The sequence below is a fragment of the Halichoeres trimaculatus genome, unplaced genomic scaffold (assembly GCF_033239565.1).
Source record: "Halichoeres trimaculatus isolate MK-OKI-2021-1 unplaced genomic scaffold, fHalTri1.1 fHalTri1_scaffold_11, whole genome shotgun sequence".
Classification (NCBI taxonomy): domain Eukaryota; kingdom Metazoa; phylum Chordata; class Actinopteri; order Labriformes; family Labridae; genus Halichoeres; species Halichoeres trimaculatus.
Genome location: NW_027437189.1, coordinates 24,818,379 through 24,844,610, shown reverse-complemented (window position 1 = coordinate 24,844,610; position 26,232 = coordinate 24,818,379). Strand labels below are relative to the sequence as shown.

Here is a 26,232-nt window from a genome sequence, read left to right as displayed (position 1 = left end):
CATTGTTTCACTGCATGGCAGAATACTTCAGACACGGTAGGTCTCAGGTTGAACAGTGAGCTGCAGGGGCTCACATTTTTAGTATCACACATTACTCTGCTCTTATAAATATCTTTCCCCCACTATGGCTATCCAGCACCCTTTTACTGCAGCAGTGTTTATAGTGTTTGACATGTGAAACAGAAGCTTCTAAAAGCGATTTTTCAGTTTCTCAAGTTGGGCTGAGGAAGGTTTGCAGAGACAGTATTATGAGGGTTGCTGGGAAATCTTGTTAAGAATGTGGGGAATAACAAAATAACTCATAAATCTGGGCCATTTGGCCGAATTATACTTTCTATTAAAGTACCTTTTTATGCCTATAAAAGGGAACTGTAAAAGCTTACACTGTGAATGCAATATTTGTTGGAAAGTGAAAATGAAATGAGATTTAAAAGGAGGACAAAATAAAAAGACAAAACAATTCACATCAGTTATTAAAAGAGATGCCTGACACCTGAACATTTTTAAATTGTATAGATTAGATAAGATGACTGAGAGAGGGAGATATCACACCCTTCAGCCAAACTGATTTGTATTTATAGTTGAAGTTGTCTCCTTTACTCCTCATGTCAAGCCACACATTTCAACGACAGCTGACCCTGTTGACAGAGGTCAGCCAATCACCTTGTGGCTTTCCTCATGTCTGATCTTTGACCTTGTGGGGAAGTTGGCCAGAGGTCAGTACAAGGCCTCCACAGAGTTTGCTTGTGAGTCCACAACTGTTTGTCTTTGTGTGTTTGTGTGGATATGACTGACTCCTGAAGCCGGTACTACAAAGCTGAATTTTTTCTTATCGAGATATCTTCAGGCTTCACCCTGGATTTTTCACCCTACGAATCACTTCTTACCAGTATAAAGCACCATGGTAACTTATGCTGAACAGCTAACCTGCTCCGGAGAAGGTTGAGTTCTGGAGTCCTGGTGGGTTAAGATGAGATAAGACTCCTTATCTTGTCTTGATGTTTGACTTCTGTTAATAAAATTCTATTCACATTAACGGGTCTAGACCTATTAATGTTTTTGGAAAGTGTCTTGAGATTACATTTGTTATGATTTGGCACTATACAAAGAAGGAAAAAAAAGAAAGAAAAGAAGATAAGAGATCAACAAGTGTAAAAACACGAAATCCTGTCCAATCAGTCCTCTTGGAAAATGGTCTGCCCGTTCTAAGAAGATCTTGTCAATGGTGTGCCGATCGTGAGAGGAGCACTTAGGAGAGAAAGAGTTTTACAAGGGATAGATGCAATCTTTTTGATGTCCCCAATGACATCCTGTATGAAAGATATAGATTTTGATCAGCTGGACAGAGCTATATTTGTTAACTAATAGAGCTACATGTTGAAAATATAACCAATCCCAGTTGGGCACATCTGAATGAACAAGGTTAAAGGGGACACATCATGCTTGTTTCTCCTTTTCACTATGCCAGACTAGGATGCCTGTAAAGCATTTCTGCCCTCAGTGCAAGTCATTTAGTTCCTTCATTGCCCCTCAATAGCGTTCTCAATATCCTAATTTTAGGCCATTCTGAAGATCTCGTGGACACGCTCCATTTGGAGAATGACCTCCAGTAACCTCGCAACGTCACAGCCCTTTGTGCTCTGATTGGTCAGTTCCATCAGAGGGGCGGAGGGGGTAGAGCCAGGGGGCGGTTTTTGCAGCATGGCAGTATTTACAAAATCGCCACATTGAATGGAGCAGACCGAGCGAGTTTGCTGTTTGCCAAAACTTCACCGTAAGGCATTGATAGCACTAATAAAATGGTAGAGTGTAGGATACGTCCTTTTGTATTGGACCCCGAGTCAGACCCGGACGGTTCTGCAGCTCAGGAGGAAGAAAATCCACCTCGACACAGATCATCTCAGGACACTCCAGTGTGGTGAGTCAAACTGGTACTGTAACATGTATAGTTTATACGTGGAAATATAGGCAGGCTTCACCAATAAACTTTTTCTATAACAGGGCTCCATCCTGCTCCTTCACTTTTCTCTGTCTGTTTTATCCATCATGCTGAAAGTGTAGTCTAAGGATCGCCTCTACCGTCAGTTCCTCACTATGTTAGCACTCAGTCAAGTTAGCCAGAGCTAGAAGGGAGCTTTATTTATACTTGGCTCTTGGTGGGTGTATCCCTCGGTGGCGGTTGTGTGACTAACTGACATCACAGAGGAGGAGCTGCTTTATCAGATTACTCCAATAAAAAGAAAGTATTCTCGTGTTGTCATGAAGGTCGAAATCTCGAAGCCAAATGTCAATGACCTATTTTCAGAGGCATCAAATCTCGTTCTAGGATATCAGAAAAAATACAATATCTCATTTTTTGAAAATTCAGGGGGTGAAAGGTCTTGTTTTCAACTTTATTATTTTATATGTAAGTATTAAATCAGGGATCAGCATGACATGTCCCCTTTAATAATGATGGTCGCACATGGCATATTGTCCTTTAGTGTCCTGAAAGGTGCCATTCAAATAAAATGTATTATTATTATTATTGTTATTATTATAACTGCAGAAATATTAAGTCGTATACTACTTGTGCTGTCACAGTGAGGGATTGATAATCCAACACAAAACGTGCTCACACAGGGGTAGCTAAGCCTAAAAAAAACTCAATGGACAATATAGACCAAAGGAAGGGCACTGAGGAAGCGCTCTGCCAAAATCTCTGTGCCATAACAAAGTGAAATTGAGTGACCAGAGTTCTGTCTGCTTATATTGTCCTGGGTTCATTTACTGAGTTGATAACCAGCTAGTTGAGTTTGAATGTTTGGTTAAGTCAACCCAAGTAACAGAGAGAGATCCCTGATGTGTTAATCCCACTGCACAGTACAGGCACCTGGTTGTGTGTTGTGTGTGAGACAGCTTGCCTTCCCAACACGTTTTCTCATCTTCTTTTACCTCCCTCTTTTGATTAATCTCTCTATTCACACGTCATTACCATCATAAAATATCTCATACCTCTACCTACATTTCTTCATTTACTTCTTTAACATCTCTCTTCTCAATGAACTTTTCTGTAGCATCCTTTTTCTCCTTGCCTCCTTGTCTTTAACCTCCTGCCTCCTTGCATTTTCTCCACTCCCTCCATCTTTCTAATCTAAAATGTAATACCCAAGAGCGGCCCGGCCGGTGGTTGGGTTTATTGCCGGGCCCAGGAGCGCCACTCGCAGGATGATTGATGATGATAATGATGACGAGGAGGTTCTGCGTGCTCACCCTGGAGACCACAATGCTTTTTCAAGATACAGCTAGTGCTATAAATAACTTACAGTGACCATAAATGCATTTCTCTTCATTTGCATTTCCTCAGTGAAAAAAACATTCACGTTTCATGCTCACCAGACTTGCAATGTGGAGACACATGAGAATATTTGCACGCACTGGAGTAGTGAACATACAAACACAAGAAATCACTCAGGGTTTTTCGTGGAGCCAAACCACATGTCATTCAAAGTTATGACTACAGTTAGTGGGTCCATCCTTAAAACCTAAACTTGTCCTCAAACTGTATTACCTGCTCTCCACTCTATCTGTGATGGACTTGGACAGGTACAACTAATCGAAACAGACAAGAACAGGAAGTGGATCCGTTCTTTCGAGATGCACCCCAGGCCTTTGTCTCAGCGTGGAGTGTGTGCAGTTTGACGGGCATGTTGTGTTCATGTTGTTCTCGTTTAGCCATACCAGCACCACTGCAAGATACTTGGCAGGAGCCTCAGAAGGAAATAGAAAACAGCCATAAAGTGTTTATCAGAGGCAGAATTATAAAACCTTTTATTCTGGGTTGTTCTTCCTTTTCTCTAGGATTTAAAATGCTGCCTGTTTCATGTTTATTACATGTAGCACATGGTATTTGGCCTGTTTGAGTGTGTGTTTCTGTGTGTGTTTGCAAGTGCACTTGTGTGTGTGTATGTATAACCTGGCAGAATGAGTGGTTAAAGGTCTGGCTCTGTTTACAGGCCCTGTCACAGCCATTCACTGCACATTAGCATTTAGCATATAGCGAGTTCCATTGAAAAGCCATTATATCTATAGCTTAGCTGCTTAGGTGTAGCCTTCTGAGTTTACTGAGCCTGTCACAACCACTCAGGCCATCCAAAGCCACTGTGGACTGCAGCCAAAGCCCCTTGTGCCTTTTAGGTCTTGTGCAGCGTTAGCGTGGACTCTCCCTTAGTTTAGCATAATGCAGACAAGGGCTTGGCTGCCAGCTCATGCTAACTATTGTAATGTTAGTGTCTGAGTGAATTAGCTTTCCTGTTAGCAGGGCTCTTGCCTGCACAGTTTCAGCCTGAAGAATTCCCCTTGTGTGCTCAGTTATTGGTTCCTAACAATCACTCTGAGGGAAAGCATTTCATGATATCATGCGGAGGTTTTCTAAATGAGGAACATGAACAGGATTGTTTTGATTAAAAGCCACTGGGGGTTAAGAGCACTGTGAGATTAGTCAATGAGACTTGTAAAGACTTAACCACTGGGCCAAGGTTTGTAAAGGGAAACTACACTACTGAGGGAAGCTGAGTTCTGCCACAAACACGTAGGTATTTTGGCATAAAGAATCACAAGGATTTAAACTAACAGTTAAAAAAGAATAGGGCATAGTGTAGGTTGATTCGATGTCTATCTTTTTTTATTCAACCTTTATTCTACAAGGAATAATCCCATTGAGATGCAAGATCTCTTTTAAAAAGGAGTCCGGGACAAGACAGCAGCATAAGAAAGTTTAATAAATATGACTAGACAGAGACAATATTCAGAAATATTTCAACAATACAAGTTCATAAATTAGCAGCATTCAGTAGTAAAACAAGTGCACAGGCTCATCAAGTGATCCTTGATCCTGGTTTTAAATAGTCCAAGTTGACATGATTGTCCAGTTTCAGATGGCCTTGTAGCTCAGACCAAGATAAAGGAGCAGAAACACTAAAAGCTCTTTGACTAAAGACAGAGCAAGTTTGAGGAACCATAAATAGAATCTGACTGTTTGGCCAAAGGTGTCAACCAGCGACAACCTTCAGAGTCAGTAAAGTACACAAATAAGATGGTAGATCATTCAGTATGGCTTTATAAAGAAAGGTATACCAATGCTCCATTCTGTTTTAATGACAGGCCAACTTTGTCATACAAGACGTAGTGATGTGATGCGAAATCCTTACTTTGAGACAAAGCACAGTGCAGCATGGTAAATTGAGTCCAGCATATTTAGAGGCAGATGAAGCGTGCAAATAAAGGATGTTACCATTGTCAAGAACAGATATGGTTTTGATTCTTTGGGTTGTGATACGATTCGATATCAATTCCATTTGATGTTGATTTAAATGCTTCGATTTTCATGCTCATGTAAACATATGTGGTTTGCCTCATGTTTTGGGGCAATAAAACAGCCCAAACGTCAGACTTTAAAGCTGAAGGAGCTGGCTTTACGCTGCTGCTTTGGCTGCCATCTTGTCCATACAAAGCGAATAACACGCATAGCTTCCCCACTTGCTAGGAGGTGAAGTTAGAGGATTTGCTGAATCGATATTGAATTGGGCGAGGAAATATTGCGATGCATCGATACTTCAATATTTTCACCAACCCCTAGTACAGTGAGTGGATGGTTATGAAAATTTGAAACCTGACAGATGGAGATGATGGAGATGGCAACAGGTAGAGGTGAAATGTGCTTAACTCTGGCTTGCATTTGTTGTTAAGAACAGAAAGTTAAAGTCTAATTATTATTGTGACTGGGTTTTGGCCAATCAGAATCAATTTTATCACGTAACCCGGTAATAATGGATGTCACTGATGCTCTTTTGGTTTTCTTGTCTTTTCTTATAGGATGATGAGGAAGGGATATGGGCATGATGATCGCCAACTGCATCTATTTGACCACAGTGAGTTTCTCCTGCACATTAGTATTGATGCACTCATTCATTCCAGGGTTAATCTCCTCTTTGCCATGCTGTAGCAGTCTTTATCTCCTCAAGATGTTTAATGATCTTCTGCACAAAAAGGCTTTCTCAGTGGGATCGAGTAACTATTAGCTGGGAACATTGATGATACCACAATAACCGCAGTATTACCCAACTCTGACAGAAGAGAGTGTAATATAACCCGGCTCCTTTTCCCATCGCTTATGAATTTCAGTCAACTAAAGAGTCTCAGTTTATTCAGGGGTTTATGGCTGCTTTTCTGTGAAGTACTCATGTGCTGGTTTTGTGGTGTGCAGTGTGTGTATACTCTGTGGCCATATAGGTAACTGTGTGGTATTAAGCCTATACACACCCAGCAGCCGAAAGCATGCATACCAGGGCCCAAAGGTGATAAAAACGACACAGTGAGAAAAACCAGAGATGTACTAGTCTGTCTCTCTGCGCTGCGTTTTTTTCTTTCTCAGTCACAGTAAAGTTTTACCGCAGTACCCCACCCTGTTGTGTGCCAGTGTGTGGGGTAGTTAATTACAATATAACACAGAACAGTCATGGAGTTTTCTTTTTTTTAATGCTGCAAGCTGAAAAAGCATAAAGTGAAGAATGCAGAGTCATAAAGGATAATTCCTGTTTTGGGAGTTTTATATCGCAGGCCCCCCATAGACTCAGGATGCCTTTGAACGCAGACGCGCCGAAAGAGCTCTGTGCAAAGAGGGGTTACGGTTTGCTCGGAGCTAATACATCTGCGTGTAAAACAAACAGTGACAGAGACAGAGAAAGATTTATAAATGTCCATGTTAGAGGCGAGAGATAGAAAAGGGGGGGTGTGCATTAATATGGGAACCAGAGAAAACCAGGGCAGCAGGGTACACTCATAGTTTCCAGTGCATCTCATTCTTTTCCCCCAGTAATCCACAGGTGGACCATCACAAGCAGAATCTGTCTCTAACCTCAATGATTTAGTAGTTGTGCACTTTGCCCCAGTGCTGCTTTTGGGATTAAGAGTCCTATAGATTGTACATTAGCAAATGGTTTGTCTTCCTGTAGTGCAAAGCCTTTCTGTGTTTAACTACGATGTGTTTATGCGTGCACTTGCAAGCCGATGTGTATGTGTGTGCAAGAAAGCATTGCTGAGCTATACAGTGCCGGAGCAGCCCACATAGCCTATAATCCAGTCCATGTGTGCCGAGAATGCAGCAGTGTCAGGATTCACCGTAATGAAACAGACCACACTGCCCCCTCTCTTTCCACTTCTCCCTTTCTTTCCATCTCTCCATCTTTTTTCCATCACTCGTGTTCTTTCCACCTTTCCACAGATTTCAACCACCCCACCCCCTTCCATCTGAACATGTATTGCTTCAAGGTAAACCTCCAGCCAGGCCGGTCACTAGCTTACTGCTTCAGTATCTCCAATCAGATATCCCAGTGGCGTGTGTATCCATGTGTGTGTCCACATATATATACGTGTGTGTGTGTTAGTGCTCCTTATCCCAATCTAATAGAATAAGCCCGGCACATTAGCCTTTAGCGCAGAGTGGTGTTGTGGCTGGTGGTATCAGTGCTGCTCATCTATCCACCGCTGTTATTCTGGCGGTGCACAATGGGAGCACAGCTAACATGTATTAGCCATCCTCTATGTGAGAACAGATGGGAGCCATTTAGCGGTGTGTAGCAACAGGCCAGACCTAATCCCCATATCCTGTCCCTGAGTGAGCCTTCTCTAATATGAGCAAACAGAGATGACAGCACCGATAGACAAATAGCCGAGGATCTGCGCGCACGTGTGTGTCTCTCATGTGTGTAGAGGCCTATGCTAGCTCTGATTGGTTATTCTTATGGCCAACCTTGACTCCAAGTTTAAAGCTACATTTTGAATTCCACACAAACCAGAGTGCTGAGTTTGAGTTGGCACGTTGTGAATTTCTCAGCGTCCAGGTGTAGATTTGTGTTGGTTAGCTATGGTTTTGTCTAAAAGGACACTGGGCTCTGATTGGCTCATTGTAAGTTGTGTTTGTCCTGCTGTTGATTACAGAGGTTTTGTTTACCCTCTTGGCCTCCCAGACCCCTCCTAATGAAATAAGAATGTCCTTTTGGACAAGGAGCTCAAGAGAAGGGGATTGGAGGAGAAAGTGAAGGAGAACATGGGGCCAAAGGAGTAAAGTGAAGTGGGGGGAGAGGTTTTCTGGAAACATTAGGCTTTTATCCCACCGTGAAGTTATTTGTACTGAATGAGGCAAAAAGAAGCTGAGAGGCTTTCCAAGTGGGGACAGAAATATGTTTGTGTATGCATGTGAATATGTCTGTACGTTTATGCTCGTGTGCACACATGCAGGAGGCGAGGGGCCTTGTTCAGGTTAAAACAAGTCAAAAAATGGCTTTTCTTTGCTTATGAACACACGGACTACAGTGTTTGTATGTCCATGGTGTGTATCAGTAGCTTCCCATAAATGTGTGTTCTAAGCTTTTGTAAATCTAGAAATAAGAGCCTGAGTTTAGTTAAAAGCTGGATCAAGAATTCTTAATTTGTTAATACCAAATCTGAAAGACATAAATGTTGATATTCAGTTTTACTCTGACATCTAAGTGCTCATCTTGATCAAAATTGACCTGTTCCTGAAAGTCATAGACCAAAGTAGCTATCGACACAAAATAAAATAAAAATTGAAATTTTCGTCTACAAAATGACAGATCCCTCCGACTGTGGGGAGGGGCTGTGATCCTCTTTATGTCTGTGAGGAGATTTGGGGGAATTTGAAGACTGAATATGATGCCTTATGCAGAGAAGCCCCCCATGAGGGGTTAGGTGGTCTGGGTTAACCCCAAGTAACAACCTCTGCTGACAAATATAAAGCCAGTGCAGAAAGTCAGCAAGTTCACTGGTTTAAAAAAAACTTTGTTTGGGTGTGAAAAGCTCATTTCTCAACCGGCACACACTGTTTGAGGGTTTTTGACTCAGTATTTGTGAAGTTATTAAACTTGTGAGTTTTTCCAATGTAGGGACATTGCAGACAAGGCAGGAAACATTGTAACTGTCTACAAAGATGTTCAAAATCTGTCTATTTACCTTATCCAGTCTCAAACAAAACTCAGCCTTTCCAACATGGCCTCTGTCGACGATGGGCTTCAAAACTCCACATCAGAAACAAATGGGTGACATCATGGACACTGTGTCCACTAATTATAAAGTCTGTTGTGAAACTTTTAGGCTTGATAGAATTCTTTTGAAAGTGAATTCAAATATGAGAAGACCACACTTTTACAATTTTTCCCAGGTTTAAAAGAAATGTCAAAAGATTGCACAGAGAAAGACTGAGGGTTTTGTTTTATTTTTGTTGAGATTTAGTCATATTAATACCTAGCTCTACCAAGGAGGTTACGTTTTTGGGAGAGTTTATCTGTTTGTTTGTGAATAACATAACTCAAAAAGTAACTAACAGATCTTGATGAAATTTTCAGGAAATATTCAAAATGGAATAAGGAAGAAGTGACTAAATTTTGGAGGTGATCCGGATCACCGTCTGCATCCAGGATTTTTCAAAGGATTCTTTAACATTGTAAGATAGGGCTGTTTTCACCGTATGTGTATATAATTCCATGATAAATTATCCGATTGCTTTACAAAACAATACAAGACAAGGTCACCATAATTTCTGACAGATGCAAAAGTATGATCCAGATCCTGCCAATATTCTGGATACTAAGATCCAGATAATGAAATATGTACTGGTTCATCATCATTTTCAACAGTCAGAAAACAAATTATCATACAAACCTGCAACTAAAACCAAATTGTAGCAGACAGTCAGCTAAAAGGGAGTATAACATTAAAGTAGGACTAAAGTGTTGGTGACAATCACCATATGCTTGGTGGAGGTCTGCACTCTCTGAGTGCTTTTCTAGTTGTTTCTGGTGTTGTTTCAAAGTTCAATGTTGTGGTATCAGGACAACCCTTGTTAGCATTCCTTTGAACCCATCCCCAAAGTCTCAGAGTTCCAGCAGTGAGTGCATGTGTGTAAAAATTAGTGCATGTGTGTGTTGGTCTCTCCTCATGTGTGTAACTGCACTGTGCAGTATGTCTTTGGTGACCACTGAACCACAGCCTGGGGGTCAGTAGAGGCGTCTGACCAAGGCCATCCCTCAGCCAGCTGTCAGTATCATCAGTCTGCAGAGTCAAAGGTTGTTCCACCAGGTTGAACATGAGTGGAGTGCAGTCAATAACTCAGCAACACCTGAGGAACAACATCTGGGGGAGCTGTGTGTTGTATCTGTTTCTATCCGTTCTCAAACAACTCCTAGAGGGCCTCTCCTCATAGAGTACAGTATTGTGATGCTGTCTTTATGTAGACCTTAAAAAAACCTTCTTCCTGTGGCACACAGGTCCAAAATTAAGGGAGGTTTTTTTTGTTTAGAAAGGAACGCTGGATATTACCCTATTTACGCATAAGTCTAGGTGCTGAACAAAACCTTGGTCATAAGAGACACCTTTTCTCTTTTTCATGTTGCTTATTTGTGTACTTCATTTATACCATGACCAGTGCTGCTTTAGAAGGCCTGACACCATTAGACAAGTCAGAGACTTCTGGTCTGTGATCCAGCCCCTTTGTTGCTGTCATCGTGTGAAGCTGTAGACAGACAAAACCAAGAGCGGAGACTTCCCTTCAACCCATCAGACAGAGCAAGGGAAGGAGGAGGTGGTGTTTAAAGACGTAGGTTTGAGGGAAGCACTGGCAATTTTGTGGGGCAGACAAGTATATTCATGTTATTTTTTGTGGTTTCCTTCATGTTGTGTGCAGGAGAGGATAGTTAGACACCTGATGTGTGGATCATAAGACAGTTTGTCTGAGGGAGCTCCCGCTTTCACACCCACAACACACTCATTACACACGCAGAGACATGGCCACACACACACACTCGTACAACCCGTAAATGTGCAGGTGTGAAGACCAATATTTAGGTTTTGTAATTTGACTTCTATGATTGTAGGTAAATCCCTGCTCGTAAGTGCCTAAACATGCAGTGAAGATATGAATCTTCCTTCTCTCATCCCAGCCACCCAAGTGGGACCAAGACAAGCCACAGTGGGCGATGAGCCCGGACATCATTACTGGTCATCCTGTCCAATGCCCCAAAGTCATTTAAGCTGCACTTTCAAAATGAGTTTGCCTTTAATATCATTCAAGGATTTCATTTTATTAGGAGTTTAGTTCCACTTTTGTTTGGTAGAGTATTGATTTTGAGGTGCACTTTGAGTAAAAATGTGAATGTAATCCTTAAATTTGAAAGTTGGGTCAAGCATGGCCCATTTTCCTGTGAAAGATGTACAATTTAGCTGTCATCCTAATTCAACAAATAACATCCTCTTTTCTTTAGTACAGCACACTGCAGAGTACTTTGACCTCACTAGTTTTTAAAGGATTATGCTACAATGTGGTGGTTAAATGATCTCAGAGTCGGTGGCTGTTGTTGGGGTTTCAGTTCAAATATACAAACATGTTTCCCAGATGGTAATAAGCGCTTTCTTTTCTTTCATGTGTTATGGAAATGAAATCATATCATGGAGACAGGGCTTTCTCATTTATGATCATTAATTTACTGGTTTAATTTTATAACAGATGAACCCTGAGCGTAACAATAGCACTAAAAGGTAAAGTGTGATTGGCTGAGAGCAAACACACAAATTAACATAACAAAGACATGTGGTTACCACCTAACTGGCTGCGTTATGAAACACTGAAAGTTTGAAATCATAATTTGTAAAGTATTTCTTCAAAGCATGTGCGCCACATTGCATCTGAGGCAGGGTTTTGCTCTTTTTGACGGCATGCACAGTAGCCTCCTGTGACCATTTCTGAAAAGTAACACAGCTCAAAGCAGCTGAACTTGCAAGAAATCACCCAACGTTACATTACACTGTATGGTCAAGATAAGGCAATAAAGACAATGTAACAGCCTATTATGATCAACATGACAAAAAAATTCTTCTTCTTTTTTTTTTTCTATTTGTTTTGGTTTTTGTGTGGTTAACAAAATACTCTGTGTCATCTCACTTACACAGTGTGTTCTAAGTTTAGGACTGACCGTCTTCTCCTTGCTGTTGCAGTGTTTGGTTACATATTGTAGTTGTCTCAAACTTATTTCTGAATCAGTTTTTTAAAAACAAGACATCATCTCACCTGTACCCTACACTTTTGGAGACATGCTCTCCCCCTCTGGCTTTCTCTCACCTCACCTTAACTCACTGATACATTCTGAATGCAGTATATACATGTCCTAAGAGTGCTCCTGAAGTTTTGCATATATAGGAATAACACATATGCCTTTGATCAAAATATTGCTTCTCATTAAGACCTTGTTTTGCAGATCCGAACTTGCTGTTTGCGTGCTTTCTCTTAGTATTAAGCTGCTCATGGTACATTTTAATACATCTTATTCCAGTTGATTGACTTAAATTCCTGGAAACTACTATCAATTAAAATATTAAGGGTGACTTTTCTTGAACTTAATAAATACACTTAATAAATACTGTTGTCATAATTACAATAAGGAGAAAATTGCGGGTGGTTACATATAGTCACCGACTTTCCTGTTAGTGCTTAGGAAAGTATTTAAATATGAAAAAAAAAAAATTAAACAGGGATTTTAGAATTGAAAGTCAAATAGGATTGTGGATTTGGATAATCATGACACACTAGGTACGTCTAAGAGATGAAATACTTCCACTGAACCACCTCATCCTCCTCTCTGTCTGAACATGCCAGGCATGATTCAGTCTGAGTCTGTAAACTCCTCTCTGGTTTGCTCTCCGTGCAGAAATGAAGCAGCCCTCACTCATAAATCAGTACACCTCAAGCCGTCGCTATTTTCAACCTTTTTCTCCCTCTCTCTTTAAAGCCTGTGCACTAGGGGACAGCTGTGCCCTGAGGCTTTATGTGTCTGCCAATTATTTATTTGTTCATATATCATTTTGGTCCTTGTGAATCTGTTAAAAGAGGTGATTTGGATAAATTTAGCACTAGTCAGATTTTTTTATTAGTGTAGTCTTCAAAGCAACACCGTCCAAATAAGAGAAAACTGCTACATGATTGGCTTGAGTTACTTTGACAATAGCAAATTAAGCCATAATTCCAGCTTCTCTGTTTTACTCATTATCAGTTTATCTCCATTGCTTCTTCCATTACCACATACATTCAAGAGTTTCATGGCTGCCACTAAGTTTAGCAGAGAAATGATGTGTCAAATGAGAAACGCAGATCCAAACAATGTGGTCCATCTGTGAGGTTAACATCGGAAAATAATGACATTGATTAAATATTTTCAGTGGGATCTCTCTGGGAGCTGGTTGTTGGGGTATGTGGATTCAAAAGAAGAAGACATAATGTGAGATTGGCAGGATTATGAGGGTGTTTTGTGAGCTTATTGAGATAGCAGCATAGGAAAGTCCTTCCCTCAGGAGAAACTCGCACCTGGGGAGCGACTCAAGAGTGTTAGTGTGGGTTTGTGTTGTGTGTGAGCAAAATCGTTGTGCATAAGCGAGCTCTCTGCGGCACGCTCAAGAGGTCAGATCCCTTGTTCAGGACGGATTACATTCTGAAGAGAAAGTCATCCACAAAGAGGCACTGGTGAAGGGAGATACAGGGATTAGGAGGCAGAAGAAAAGGGAATCACAGCATTTGGGTGTCAAAGCTGTCATTTTCCAAAGACTTCCTGTGCTTGCCTCATTCTCTTTAACAAACACACAAAAACACCCACTAACACACACACTAAAAGCACTAAAAGCACAGCCTCAGGTTTTAGGAAAGCCCTGTGTTTTGCTGTTTTTGTAACAGAGTCCCGCCCCTGGGCTGTCAAAGACTGCTCCAGGGCAGAGGGAGAACCTCCACGGTCTCACACCTGCCGACTTTACTACGGGTGTCACTTGATCACTGCTGATATTGTACCACTGACTTAAAGGTGTCACACCCTACAACGTACAGCACTCAGGATGTCTCAGCTCACACACTGCTGCACACACACAAACACACATACACACACAGACTCTCTGTACATACCCCTTAATCGCCTAATATAAAGCAAACATTTATGATCAAGATTGACACCCACGGAAACGCTGTGGCGCAGAAATAACACTAAATGTATTTTAATAAGTAATAGCAGAAGGTATTTCACTATTTTCTTTCCCTCTACTAGAAATGCCAGAGCTGCTATTGGACACTCCATGTAGGATTGTAGAGGAAAACTAACAGGAATTTACCTGTTTCCTCCCACTGAAAGTCATCCCGTGCAGAGTCAGCGGAGACGCTTCATAGTTTGGGCTATCGCAAAGCTCCTGTAACAACATCAACAACCCTCGGACTGCCACTCAACATTAAGGGCTGACCACTAATTAGGCCTCGTATAACAGTGGGCTGCAGTTTATTTCTCACGCTAGCTTAACACTTTCCCTGAAGGTCGTCCACATCGAGGAAGCTCGTAAAAAGAAAGATGTGCTGTGTTGCCATTTGTCAAAACAGCACATCTTTCTTTTTATGACTGATGTCTTGCAGAGTAATCAGTTATGAAAGCTTACCTTTCCTCAACAGAAGAGCTGCTGATATCCTATATCAGAGACCGATTCAAACCTGCATAATGTTTGTTGAACTTAGGCGTCAAATCCCAAAATGGGTCACGGGCTCTTTGCTGCAGGGTACCCATATGACATGGGTAGTAAAATGTTTTAAAGCCCCTGAGTCTTAGGGCTACAGAGTGAACGTCTCATTTGGGCCCCTCACTGAAAAAAGTGTGCAAGCCCCCGGCCTGAACGAAAGTTAGTCCAACACAGCTCAGCTTGTTGGGCTGGGTAGTGTGCTTCCAGCCAGGTTGTGTTTTTCAGTGAAACCTTAGAATTGGATGCCAGAATGGCCCCTCTCGCGCTCCCTGTCACTAGATCAGCTCAGACAAGCAGATTAGTGCTGTAGCTGCTCTGTCTGTCCCTCACAGCTTACTGTATGTCACTGCCATAATCCCTGTCAGCGAACCAATGGGTCAGGCTACTTTACGAGGATGTCCCTCCCATGCATGTATGCACTTGTGCTCACATAGATACAACGTACACATGTGCAGCAGAGCTCCTTCTCCCGCCTCTTATCTGGGCCCGTGAAAAAAGCCACACTTGTACGATGACATTCAGCACAGGATTAGAGCCCATGTAAGACCCTCCTCAGCTTACACTACCGCTGCCAAGAGGGGATATATACAACCACACACTCTCATGCGAGTCTGGACACACTGGAGGAGACACCACTGCGTACACACATTCACATAAACAGGCACACAAACTGTAAAAAGGCAAGCACGGACTTGTGTGTGCACACAGGCTGGACCAGAGGAAGTCTCTCTCCACAAAAAACACAAACCATGTGAAGGCACTGACATCCTTTTTGTCCCTCAAAGATCCTCCTTGCTCTTCTCCCACGGTTGAGCCCAGACAATCCTATTCGTCTACAACAGAATCACAGGACTCCCTCCACTCACACACATGCATAAACAAATATACATGGACAAAGTCGCACAGATGTCACTGTTTGTACCAGGGTTGCCAGGACAAACAAAAAGATGAAAAGTTGAAGGTTGGAAATGAGACTAAGCTTAGATTGGATGCAGATTTTTAGGGTTTTGTCACACTGAGGCCAGACACGGTCAGGACCTGAGTTGAGTCTTGATGGTGTATCTAGGTCATGCTTTGTATGTGACTTATTTATTGTGTGCACCTCCAGGGCTGAGACGGTTGGGTCTGGGGAGGCTTCTCATTGGAATGCACTGTGATTGGGCTAGACAGCGATCCTCTTCTGATTGGTCGTTTATCCTCAGGCTTCCACTTTGGGGGTTTGCTTTGAATCAGTACATCTCTGTTAGTCTTTCTGGTTTTCTTTTTCTGTATTTCCTTCTCTCCGTGTCTCCATCTCCATTTCTCATCGAGTGCTGCTGGCTGTGTGTTTGAAGTGAGTGTGTTTGACGTACTAAAGCAGAACCAGCAGTGGGCTGCGCTGTGTTTCTGCCAATCCAGTGAGGCTAAGAGTTGAGATGGTCCACCACATCAAGCTTAGGTGATAAGTGGTCAATTACAATGTGCTCTCTCCAAACCAAGATGCTGTGGAGGGTTGTGGAGATCTGCTGCGTTTGCGCACTCTGAAAGGAAGCAACAGGCACTGAGTGTCTGGCCTCTCAAGAAGTTGTAGTCTGTATTTTACATACTCCACATACCCAGGCTGGACAGGTTTTTCTTATGTACCTCTTCTCCAACACAAGTTTGACTTTTTCTATGTTTCAAAATATTCCAAGTACAAAATACCTTTCTTTTTTCTCAACTTGCCATGTCAGTGTTTAATTGTTTCCTTTGTTAAGGCAAACCTCATTGACTGAAACAGTTTTAAAGACCACAATAAGCACTAAACAGCTTCATTTTTGTCAGGATTAAATCCAGCACCTTCAGCTCTCATTACTTTATAAGGCAGTTGCATATTCTTAATTTTCACTGTAGTGCTGTCGATCTCCATGTTGTTTGGTGAGTAGGTGCTATCCCTGTCAGCTCTGTTGGATTTTTTTTGCAGCTTGAGTTGGAGTTTCTTTTCTCGAGTTTGGATGCCAGAAATAGAATATCCTGGAAGCCATAAGCAGCAATCGTATCAAAAGTTAGGCTCTGCAAAGAAAGCATTTTAGGTTTTTCATCTTCTTAAAAAAAGGCTGAAACAATCATATAGAGTAAGTCTTATAATCTGATAAGTAATAAGTGAATTGTCTGAAGTTAAAACGAAGGAACACTCCACATTTTAGCGAAACATTAAGCTAACATAGGATTCGAGCTTTGACATTTCAAAATTTTGGTTTCTTTGTTATTTGTATTGCAATGTTAGTAACCTATCTTTAGTGCTGTTTGTCTTTTCTTCAAAAAAAAAAGCAATTTTTAGTTAAAATAATTTTTGATATTCTTAGGCTGCTACAGTGCTTAAAACATGGACGTACTATTAAGTCTCCACTACATTCTGTTCCTGATACCATGGAAGGAAGACAATCAACGGACAAAGCCACATTTGATATGACCCCGGCTTTGAGCTTCCTTTCTAACAGTTACAGGGCGCCCGCTGGTCACATGAGCAGAGCTGTGTCTCTGATTGGACAATCAAACGATCCCAATATCTCCTAAAATGCGGAGTTGGAAAAAATTAATCCCCCCTTACAGTGTGTGTCAATAGCCAATCTGCATTTAAGACCCAAACCAATTTTTAAACCAGGCTGTATATGCTTTTAAATGCCACAAAAGGATGTTTTTTTGGCTGGGTGTGACCTCCGGTCCTTTGCAGCCAGCAAAAAGTGGATTCTCGATGAACTGCGACTTTTAGCACATCCATATAGGCTTCATTTTTCTAAACCCAATGTTGCCCCGTGGTTTTAAGGCACATAGTGGAGTTCTAATCTAGTAAACTTAGTTAACCTAATTTTCAAATTGCCTCACACTTCTCCTGACACCTCCTCAGGACCCGCATAAAAAAAACTCAGACTTTTAGTGACACGTAAGTTAAGTTTATTTTTATTGCACTTTTCAAGAGCAGAGTTCATAAAGTGCTTCAAAATAAAAGAATAAAAACGAAAAACAGAGATTATATTGAATACAAATACATTACATGAAAGCAGACAGACAGCAAACAGAGGCAACTCTGAACAAATAAAGAACACGGTTGGTAACTTCTTTATACTGGTCTGTAGAGCCTGTGTTTAGCTTAGATCTTCTTCTGAAAAGCTGAATCTATTTTCAACACTTATACAGTGTTTGCTATATTTAGAGCTCTGCTAATTTTTATGTGACTAAACTTTTTTTTAATAATGAATTGATGAAAACATTTATACTCAAGGACTGTTGCTGAATGAGAATTAGGAAAATGAAGAGTGTTTTCTGTTGAAGTCTTTTTTCACGACCAGGGCTATTGTATAGGTTGTCTTGAAAAGGAAAGTGTGGTGTTAAAAAAAGGCTCTGTATTCTGTTTATTTGTTTCCTTACAAATAAATGCATGGGCAACAGCCACATCTCAATGACTGTGGTAGATGGTGCTCAAAGGAAATGTAGTGTTGGTTCAACAAAAACACTTCTGATATCATCTTTAGGGGTCACCAGTATCAACACAATATAAAGAAATCTTTTCAGGGGCCTTAATTGAGGCTGCAGTCTCCTGGCATAAAAGAGAACTAAAAATATTATCCTTATGCTCAGAGGAACCATACTAACCATCCTCTGACAGTCAACCTACTCTTTGAAAGCCATTATGACGCACCTGTAATTAAAACTGTGTTGAACTGTATACCAGCTGGCAGAGGGTGGGAGAAAGAGCTAACAGAGGGACTTACTTGATTATTCTTTCTCACCAAAAGCAGGGTGGAGAATGGCAGGATAAAAGCTAACACCAGTCATCAATAGGTGCCATTGTACTTTAGCCCCACTCTAATATCCTATCCAGAAGTGGCCTAGCCTGTCAGAGAGTGTACGCAGGAAGGCCTCAACCCTGCAGCTATAGGATTAGCTGTACTGCTGGGTGGTCCTCTCCTGACTGATCTCAGAACAGCATCACAGTTTACGCTGCTCTTTCTCTCAGGGTATCAGGATAGAGGATAAGGTCAGGTCACTGTGGTCTGTGAATTCACATTGGCAGAGAATCGTATTTGATGTTTAGCTTGATCCAAATGCTTTTACAGAGTACACTTGTTTCAGTTTAAAATGGCCAAAGAAGCACTTGGAGCTCAGAGGAAGGGTCTTTTAGGTTGTTGGACTGAATCTCCTGGTCTGGGTGAATGGGTTCTGCCCTGACTCTAATGTTACTGCTCTGTGGCCAAGCTGTGGTTTTATTATTGTGTGGTCAAGACCAGCACTGGCGAGGCAAAAATTTACTTGCTTGCTGTGGCAAACAGAGGGCAGGCGGGGCAGGAAATAGTGTGGGCAGGGTTGCAAGAACAAGCTAGTTGGCTAACATTAGCATTCAACAAGTTGGAAAAAATCCATGTTTTCATGCATACAAAAAAATATTAACCCTTTCCTGTCATTCACCTAAAGCCAAGCAGACATTGTTTGTTACTTTGTACACCATACAAAAAAATGAAAACACAATCTAGATAAATTGCAGGTCAGAAAAAGACAAAGAAGGTGTCAGTGATGCGTGTCAGATGTAACAAATAGGACTCATAAGTACAGGCAAGTAGAGGGTTAGTCATGGCCATTGGTCGTGTTTTTCCTCTCTGCCTTTCTTCTTTGAACTCATCACTCTTGAGGGGTTAAGCTGGTTGTAATGAGGACAGAGTACTGGTTGGCATTTTCCCCTCATACACTCACACATACACAAACAGTGCATAGGCCAAGCACATGTTCTCCATAACAGAAACCCCCAAAGACAGACAGACAGACAGACAGACAGGTAGTGTGACAGGAGCGGAGGCCTGGCGTTCTCCCCATCTGAAGGGATGGGAGTGGAGGACAGTGTAAACACTCTGTCACACACATAAACAACCCACCGCTCACGTTTCACTGCATGGTTAGAAAAACTCACCCTGTTTTTTTATAGAGAAAGTATTTGTGTAATTTGTTTATGTAAGATTCCATAGCCCTAATGGGGAAATGGCTTTTTGGGGATCACACTACACCTGAGTTCAATTTCACGAGCTCTCTCACAGACAGATCGTAAAGATGGCATACCAGAGCGGACGCAATCTGTCTTTCTCTTCTGCCTCTCAATTAAATTTCTCCCCCCCTTTCTCTTTCTCCCCCTCCTCTGTCTTTCCTTCCCTCTCTGGTTTCATCTCTCTCTATGAAAGCTGGCTTAGCCAAGCAATTATTCAACAGATACTCAGAAACAGGTGAGTCAGAGGCAGTTTCAAACAACAAGTATGACGTTGGTTTTCATTAGAGCTGTGTTTTATGACTTATAATGTAAGCTTAATTATTTGTTTGCGTATTTTTTTAAAAGGTATTCTTCAGTAGATCTTGTGAAAAGGAACCAAAAACTGTGACGCACACCTCTTAGCTGTGAAATATGCTGTTGCTCAAATTAGCGTAAGCTCCTTGCCAATAAATCTTTTCCGCTGGCACTGGAAAATAACATGCGTGATTGCATGAATGTCTGCATGTATACATTATATGGGTCACCACAAAAGAAAAACACAAACCTTTCTTGGGAAAAGGACCAACAACTACTGATTTTTAAAGCCTGCTTTTACAGTATTTATTGCTTTATTCTAATGATATTCCCGAGCCAACTGCAGGAACACACATGTACATGTTCATCTTTGGCAAGCTTCAACCTCCTGCTACTCCAGCAAGGCGCCATGTGTTCAGCAGAACTTTCTGCACCGCAGTGCAACCGAAGCGAAGTGCAGGCCAGGGAACAAGACCCAAACATGTGTTTGCTTTGTTTGTTGCCTTCTAATTACATATACACATAGTTATTTCTCTCACACAGTGTCAAGTGTGTGCGCTTTTAAAGCTGTGTGAGCGTGTCTGTTTCCCCTGCTGTAACCAAAGGCTTTTGTGTCTGGAAGTGGTGTGTCTCACAGCAGGCATGCCATTCAGACTCGCTCTGTTTGCTCAGGTAGTAACTAGGCTGAGCCATAATTTGTTTGTGTGTATGTTTGTCTGCGTGCATATATATGTGTTGGTGCGTGTTCAAAGGAATAACTCATGTGTATCTTACACCATTACACATTGAGGCAGGCCTGTCCCTTTGAACTTGGAAATGACAAATCACAAATCCAAGCCCTCTGACTAAGCTTTTGTCTTTCTCAAACACCCCTTAGTTATTAAAGCACCTGGATGGAACTTATGGTATGTGATGATTACGGTGCCTCCTGTGGACAAAACACTCCCTCTTGTTTCTTCTCTGATTTTGCCCCATTACAATAGCCCATCGCAAGGCTGTATTGAGGCATCATATCCACCTTAAAAGTCCCCACAAGAGCTTTAAGAATAGTTTTCAGTATCCTGCCTCTGTCCTCAAATAGTCTAAACACAAAGTCAGTATAAAGTGATACTGAGAGGCGTCACTGATCTTGTGAAAGGGTTTATAATTGAACACACACAAACACCACCCAGGGAGAGATATTTCCCCTCAATATCACGGGTCAACAGGGGCCCGGAGTTGCCAGATCAGTGAAGGGGTTGCCAGATCAGAGTTGTTGCCTCCAACTGGTTCATTCAGCACCACACACACACACACACATACATAACACACACACTGAGATCACAGGCCAAAAGTTTTATCAGTGATGTCAGCTGTTATGTCAGCTCAGTCCACCCTGCCTCTGCTTCATCCTAGCACCCACACACGCACAAACACACACACTCAAACCTGTTATCATGAGATGCTCTGATGTCAGAGAAAAGGGGGAGAGACTGATTAAACTTTGTGTATTTTGGATGAAGCAGCAACAGGTCCAGAATATTGACTTTTCAACCAGATGCGATGCCTGAAGACGGTTTGTGTGTTCTGATCCTCACGCTACAAAGTGGGTGTGTGTTTGCATGCATGAGGTCCATCTTTGTTGTGTGTCTGTGTGTCTGTGTGTCTGTGTGTGGGGGGTGGAATGAGGCAACATACCATGACTTTATCATACCAAAGCAGAAACAGTATGAAAAACTGGTGAAAGACGTTTTGTGGACATTTCTCGGATTCCGTTTTTAGGAAGATAAAAAGTAGAGAGGGGAGAGAAACCAGGAAGTCAAAAGAGGGAAAAAAACGTGTAAAAGTGTAAGGCTCATAGTTCTCATTCCCTATCGTTGCTTTTTTGTGGCAGTGTTGTGTTTCCAAACACAAGAAGTGTTGCTTGATTTCCCCTTTTTTTCGTCCACAGTTTGTGTGCGTGCTCCTCTTTTCTTCCTCTCTCCTCATTCTCTCTCACACACATATACAGATGTTGGATAGTTGTTTGCTTTTCTTGCCAAGCAAAAATGCTTTCTTCTCTTTGTGGTGTTACCTGACGAGAGTGTGTGTGTGTGTGTGTGTGTGTGTGTGTGTGGGGGGAGAAAGAGGGTGAACAAGTGCTAAACCCAGTTCCTTGCCTGAGTGCCGCTGCAAAGACTCGGGTTGACAGAGAGGATTGAGAGTGTCATCCTCGGGATTAAGCATAATGAGTAAGACTGACAGACAAGACAACATTGTACACTTGAAAAGACACATTCGCTCTAAACACACACACTGAAATTTATGCAAGCAATTATAGAGAGGTGTATCAAAGTGCTGGGATAAGCCCCTGTTTAAATGCGTGTGAGGGGCCATCCCATCCTAGCTGGCACGTCGAAACAGGGAAGGAGCAGGGATTACCCCTCTGTACTTTCACTCTGTCTTTTTTTTTCTTTAATGTCTCTTCCCACTATCAATCATTTTGTTCAACTGTTCCCATTTATAATTGTGCGGATGTGATTTTGATAAAGAATGGTGGCAAACACTACATTGGGCTGTTTGTAGTAAGGTGTGTGTACTAACAATAACCTGATAAAGTCAGTCTTCACCTGTGTGTGATCAATGCTTCACTCTGAGAAACCGTATCTAAAGTATGTGTAAACATCATAACTATGGATGACAAATAGGTAGTAAAATGTTTCATTCTGTGTCTTCAACTGACTCTTTAAAGTTCATCATCCACAATGTTTTTACCAGAAGCAGAATTATTCATGTTATTCTACTCTTCTCCAAAACAAGCACACCTGGGGTCTCATTTATGGAACAGTGTTTGCAAAAAGTGTACCGAAGCCAAAAGCCAGGAAATGCATGCATAACAAGTCAGATTTATAAAACATTCACATGCACACATGCATTGTCCGATCTATGATCAAGGTCACGCCTCAAAGTCCCTCCTTTGTGTACACATTTGACACCAGATGGTTAGGGCAAAGCACCTTATGACTGAAATTAAATATAAGTGAGTCTGAAGATCACAAGTCTTTTTGTAAGTCATAGAAACAACAGAAAAAAAAGGCAGAGGATATAAAGTTTCTATCACAAAAATCAAGGTGTTTGTGAGTGAAGTGGAGGTCAGGGAGCATAAATTGACACAGATGGATGGTCATAAATTAAAAATAAAATAACAAGTGACTCGACATTGAACCTTTGTGTAGTTTTTAGGTAGTGCTAGTGCACCCACCACTCAACACTGCAAAAACTGGAATCTAAGAGAGCATGCGTGTCGTATTTTTAGAAAAAAAATAAAGTCTTATTCACTGACAAGACCAGAAAAAATGATGCTTTAATTCCTAGTGAAAAGTGGGGTCAGAAAAATCCAATCCACTTTAGTTTTATAGCACATTTTAAAAACAATCAAGTTTACCAAATTGCTGCACAGTAAAATCCAATAAGAGCATCAATAAAAAAAATAAATAAAACACACATAGAAACAAATGAGCCATAAAAACACAGGAGAGAAGACCATAAAAGACATAAAAGGACAGGGATCACACAGCTCTCATGCTGAATTAAAAGCCAAAGAACAAATGGATCCATCAAGAAATCAAATCATATAACAAGCAAATCAGGAATCATTTTTGTCTTTTATTAAGTGTGTGAAAGTCGTCATGGCTAACCTTTACACTTAGCCATAACAATGTGACCAACTTGATATTTAGCTTGCAATCATTAGATCATGGCATAAACAGTTCTGACCTGACAGGAAACAGACAGTAGCAGTAGTTTTTTCTACTCCTGAACGTTGTGAGGTGGAGCCTCTCTGGTTGGACTTAATTTTCTGCACATCCTACTGATGGTCAAATAGACTGAGATCATCATTTGAATGGCAAATCTTCAACTTGTTGTCTAGTTTCTCCACGCTACTTTCTTACATTGCAAAGGTAGAGAGGAGTCAGCATGGTCACTTTGACCAGACTAAATGTAAGTAGCCCTGTTTTCAACAAACTGTGATTTACCATGTGAAATCTTTCAGCCAGACCCAGCTTAGGGTTTTTCAGCAGTTTGAGCTGCAGCTTCACTGTTGTTGGTTAGCACCATACAGACAGGCCTTCACTTCCCTCAGACATTGAGTCAAAGTTGCTGACATCACTGTTTGGCACATTTTCAGCTTCCTACTCATCCAGAGTAAAATAAAGTCCACTTGCTGCCTAACACATCTCACCAACTGACAGGTGTGACTTTAAAAAGATGATTGATGTTATTCTGCTGATTGGTTTAAGTGTCCCTCTAACACTGCTTGATGGGAAGCAGCCAAATTGCTCCAACTCACTAGCTCACTACATTCCTGAATCTGGTCGAGCAGAAAAAGTTCAAAACTAACTTATATTTTTAGAAAGAGTGTTCAGTGTGTGTTCTTTTTGATGTTAACCTACAGTTGTTGAGTGTGTGCTTCTCTCACTGTTCAACAGTTTGGAAACAGTCAATGGTATAGCCCATATAATTCTGAGTCACCTTATGCAGAAATCAAAAATACATGAACACAAAGACAGACACTCGACTTGAAACATTCTTTCAGTCTCACCCGTTCATGCCTACTGTGTGTGCCACAGGACTTCAAAGGATCTTTTTTAGTCAGAAGAGCTTGTCCACCTTTAATCTGTAACTGCCAAGTGGCAGCTGGCAATCGCCGTCCAATCAGATAGCAGCTGATAAGTGCGGCATGTAGCAGTTAGCTTGGCACCCTTTATGTTCTCTGGCCTATGTGCAGGCTTGTCGGCACAATGTTCACTTAAGACTTTGCAAGATTCTTTAAGGGGGATGATCAGCTTTCATCTTATCACTTTGCACAGTGACACGGGCTTCAAAGAGAGCTGGTCATTTTTACTGGCACTGCAGTTTGTGTGTGTGTGTGTGTGTGTGTGTATGAAAGAGAGAGAGCTATCGACACATTCCCAGAAAGCAGTTCCAGGCTCTAGGACTGTGTTTAATGAAGGCAAGGGCAGGGCTTCAAAGAGCTACAATCCAATCTTCATGTGCAAAAGTACGCACACACACACACACACACACACACACACACACACACACACACACACACACACACACACACACACACACACACACACACATGCACGCACAACAGGCATACACACCTCTGCTGGCTGGAATGAATACAATTGTTTGAGCTGAATCTCAGTCTGGTCTTATAATTTGACAGCTTACCTCTTAACCTTCATAAGTAGACTCAGGGACAGACAGTGATATTGACCTGAAAACAAGACGTCACTTTTTATTACCCTGAAGATACATCTCACATGTGGAATCCTTTTCTTCTCTCAGTGTAGACTTTTGAATGTCAACATACAGTACATTCACAACAGCGATGAGCAGCACCTTTCTTCAAAGCTTGGTCACCCCTCATGACTAAGGCCAGCTGTCATTCAACTTCCTCAACTTCCACATATTTCAATAGGATTTACAATTTAGAGTCACATTTTGTGGCACGGCGCAGGGGGCGCAAGCCTGGCACACCCTGGGCAGTGTTAATTTCGTGCGGCGCACTGCCGTGCGCTGCCAATTTGACAATTTGGTAGACCGTCTGCGCAGAGATGGGTGTGACTGTGCGCCAAGGGGAGTTGACGGCGCACCAGGGGGAGGTGTCAGCATATTCATGTTGGCGCAGTGACAATTCGTGCCAAAAGCAGTGCAGAGTGCGCTGAAAGCTCGCCAGCTCCAACCTGGTCTATTCTCGGCGCAAAGCGAAGCGCACCCTCCACAGCTGTAATTTGGTGACAGGCGCACATGTGCGCACATGTCAACAAAGCCTCAGAGGCAGGTTTCCAGAGTGTCAGGCACATTTTAATGCAATAAACAATCACAGCAATCACTATTTAATGTAACTGTCTGAACCAGCATATACATTTATATCTAAATTAACCGTCCCGTCACATCTGATGTCAGATTAAAGCCGTTTGTCATAATGGAAAGTTAACCTGACGGTAGCTGGAAGTTTGATGCACATCTTACAATTAAACAATAAACAACCTTAACATCTGATACTGCGTGTATATCTGGTTCTCTCATTTCATTTAATTCAAAGAAAAGAGGGAGAGAAAAGACGAAGAAAAAAGAGACAAAATAAATGTATGTCACTCAGGATTTACCCGTGATTTCCTATATTTCTCTGTTTTAGTCTTTATTTTTAATGTGATCTAAAAAGATGGAGTACATTATTGTAAGGAGGATGAAGCGGAGACACCAGGAGAGTATACAGTATGTCACCAAAGGTTCTGCTATTTGGCGATGACAAACCAGGAGTGCAGGTGGATCAAAAGTATTCTGAATGGATAAGCCAGCTGTGTAACTGTCTCTTAATTTTG

At 41.6% G+C, this 26,232-nt stretch overlaps 1 protein-coding gene across 5 annotated transcripts in view; it reads left to right on the top strand.

Annotated features, from left to right (window-relative positions):
• Window positions 1-26,232, top strand: part of LOC141799230 (ERC protein 2-like) — a 185,507-nt gene that overhangs the window by 135,751 nt on the left and 23,524 nt on the right. Inside the window, exon 18 of one of the 5 annotated variants that reach the window (XM_074681415.1) lies at window positions 5,854-5,909. The exons of the other annotated variants lie outside the window; for them this stretch is intronic. Within the exon in view, the coding sequence (XP_074537516.1) occupies window positions 5,854-5,880 (27 nt within the window). The 3' untranslated portion in view covers window positions 5,881-5,909. The remainder of the gene's footprint in view (window positions 1-5,853; window positions 5,910-26,232) is intronic. 5 annotated transcript variants of the gene reach the window in all.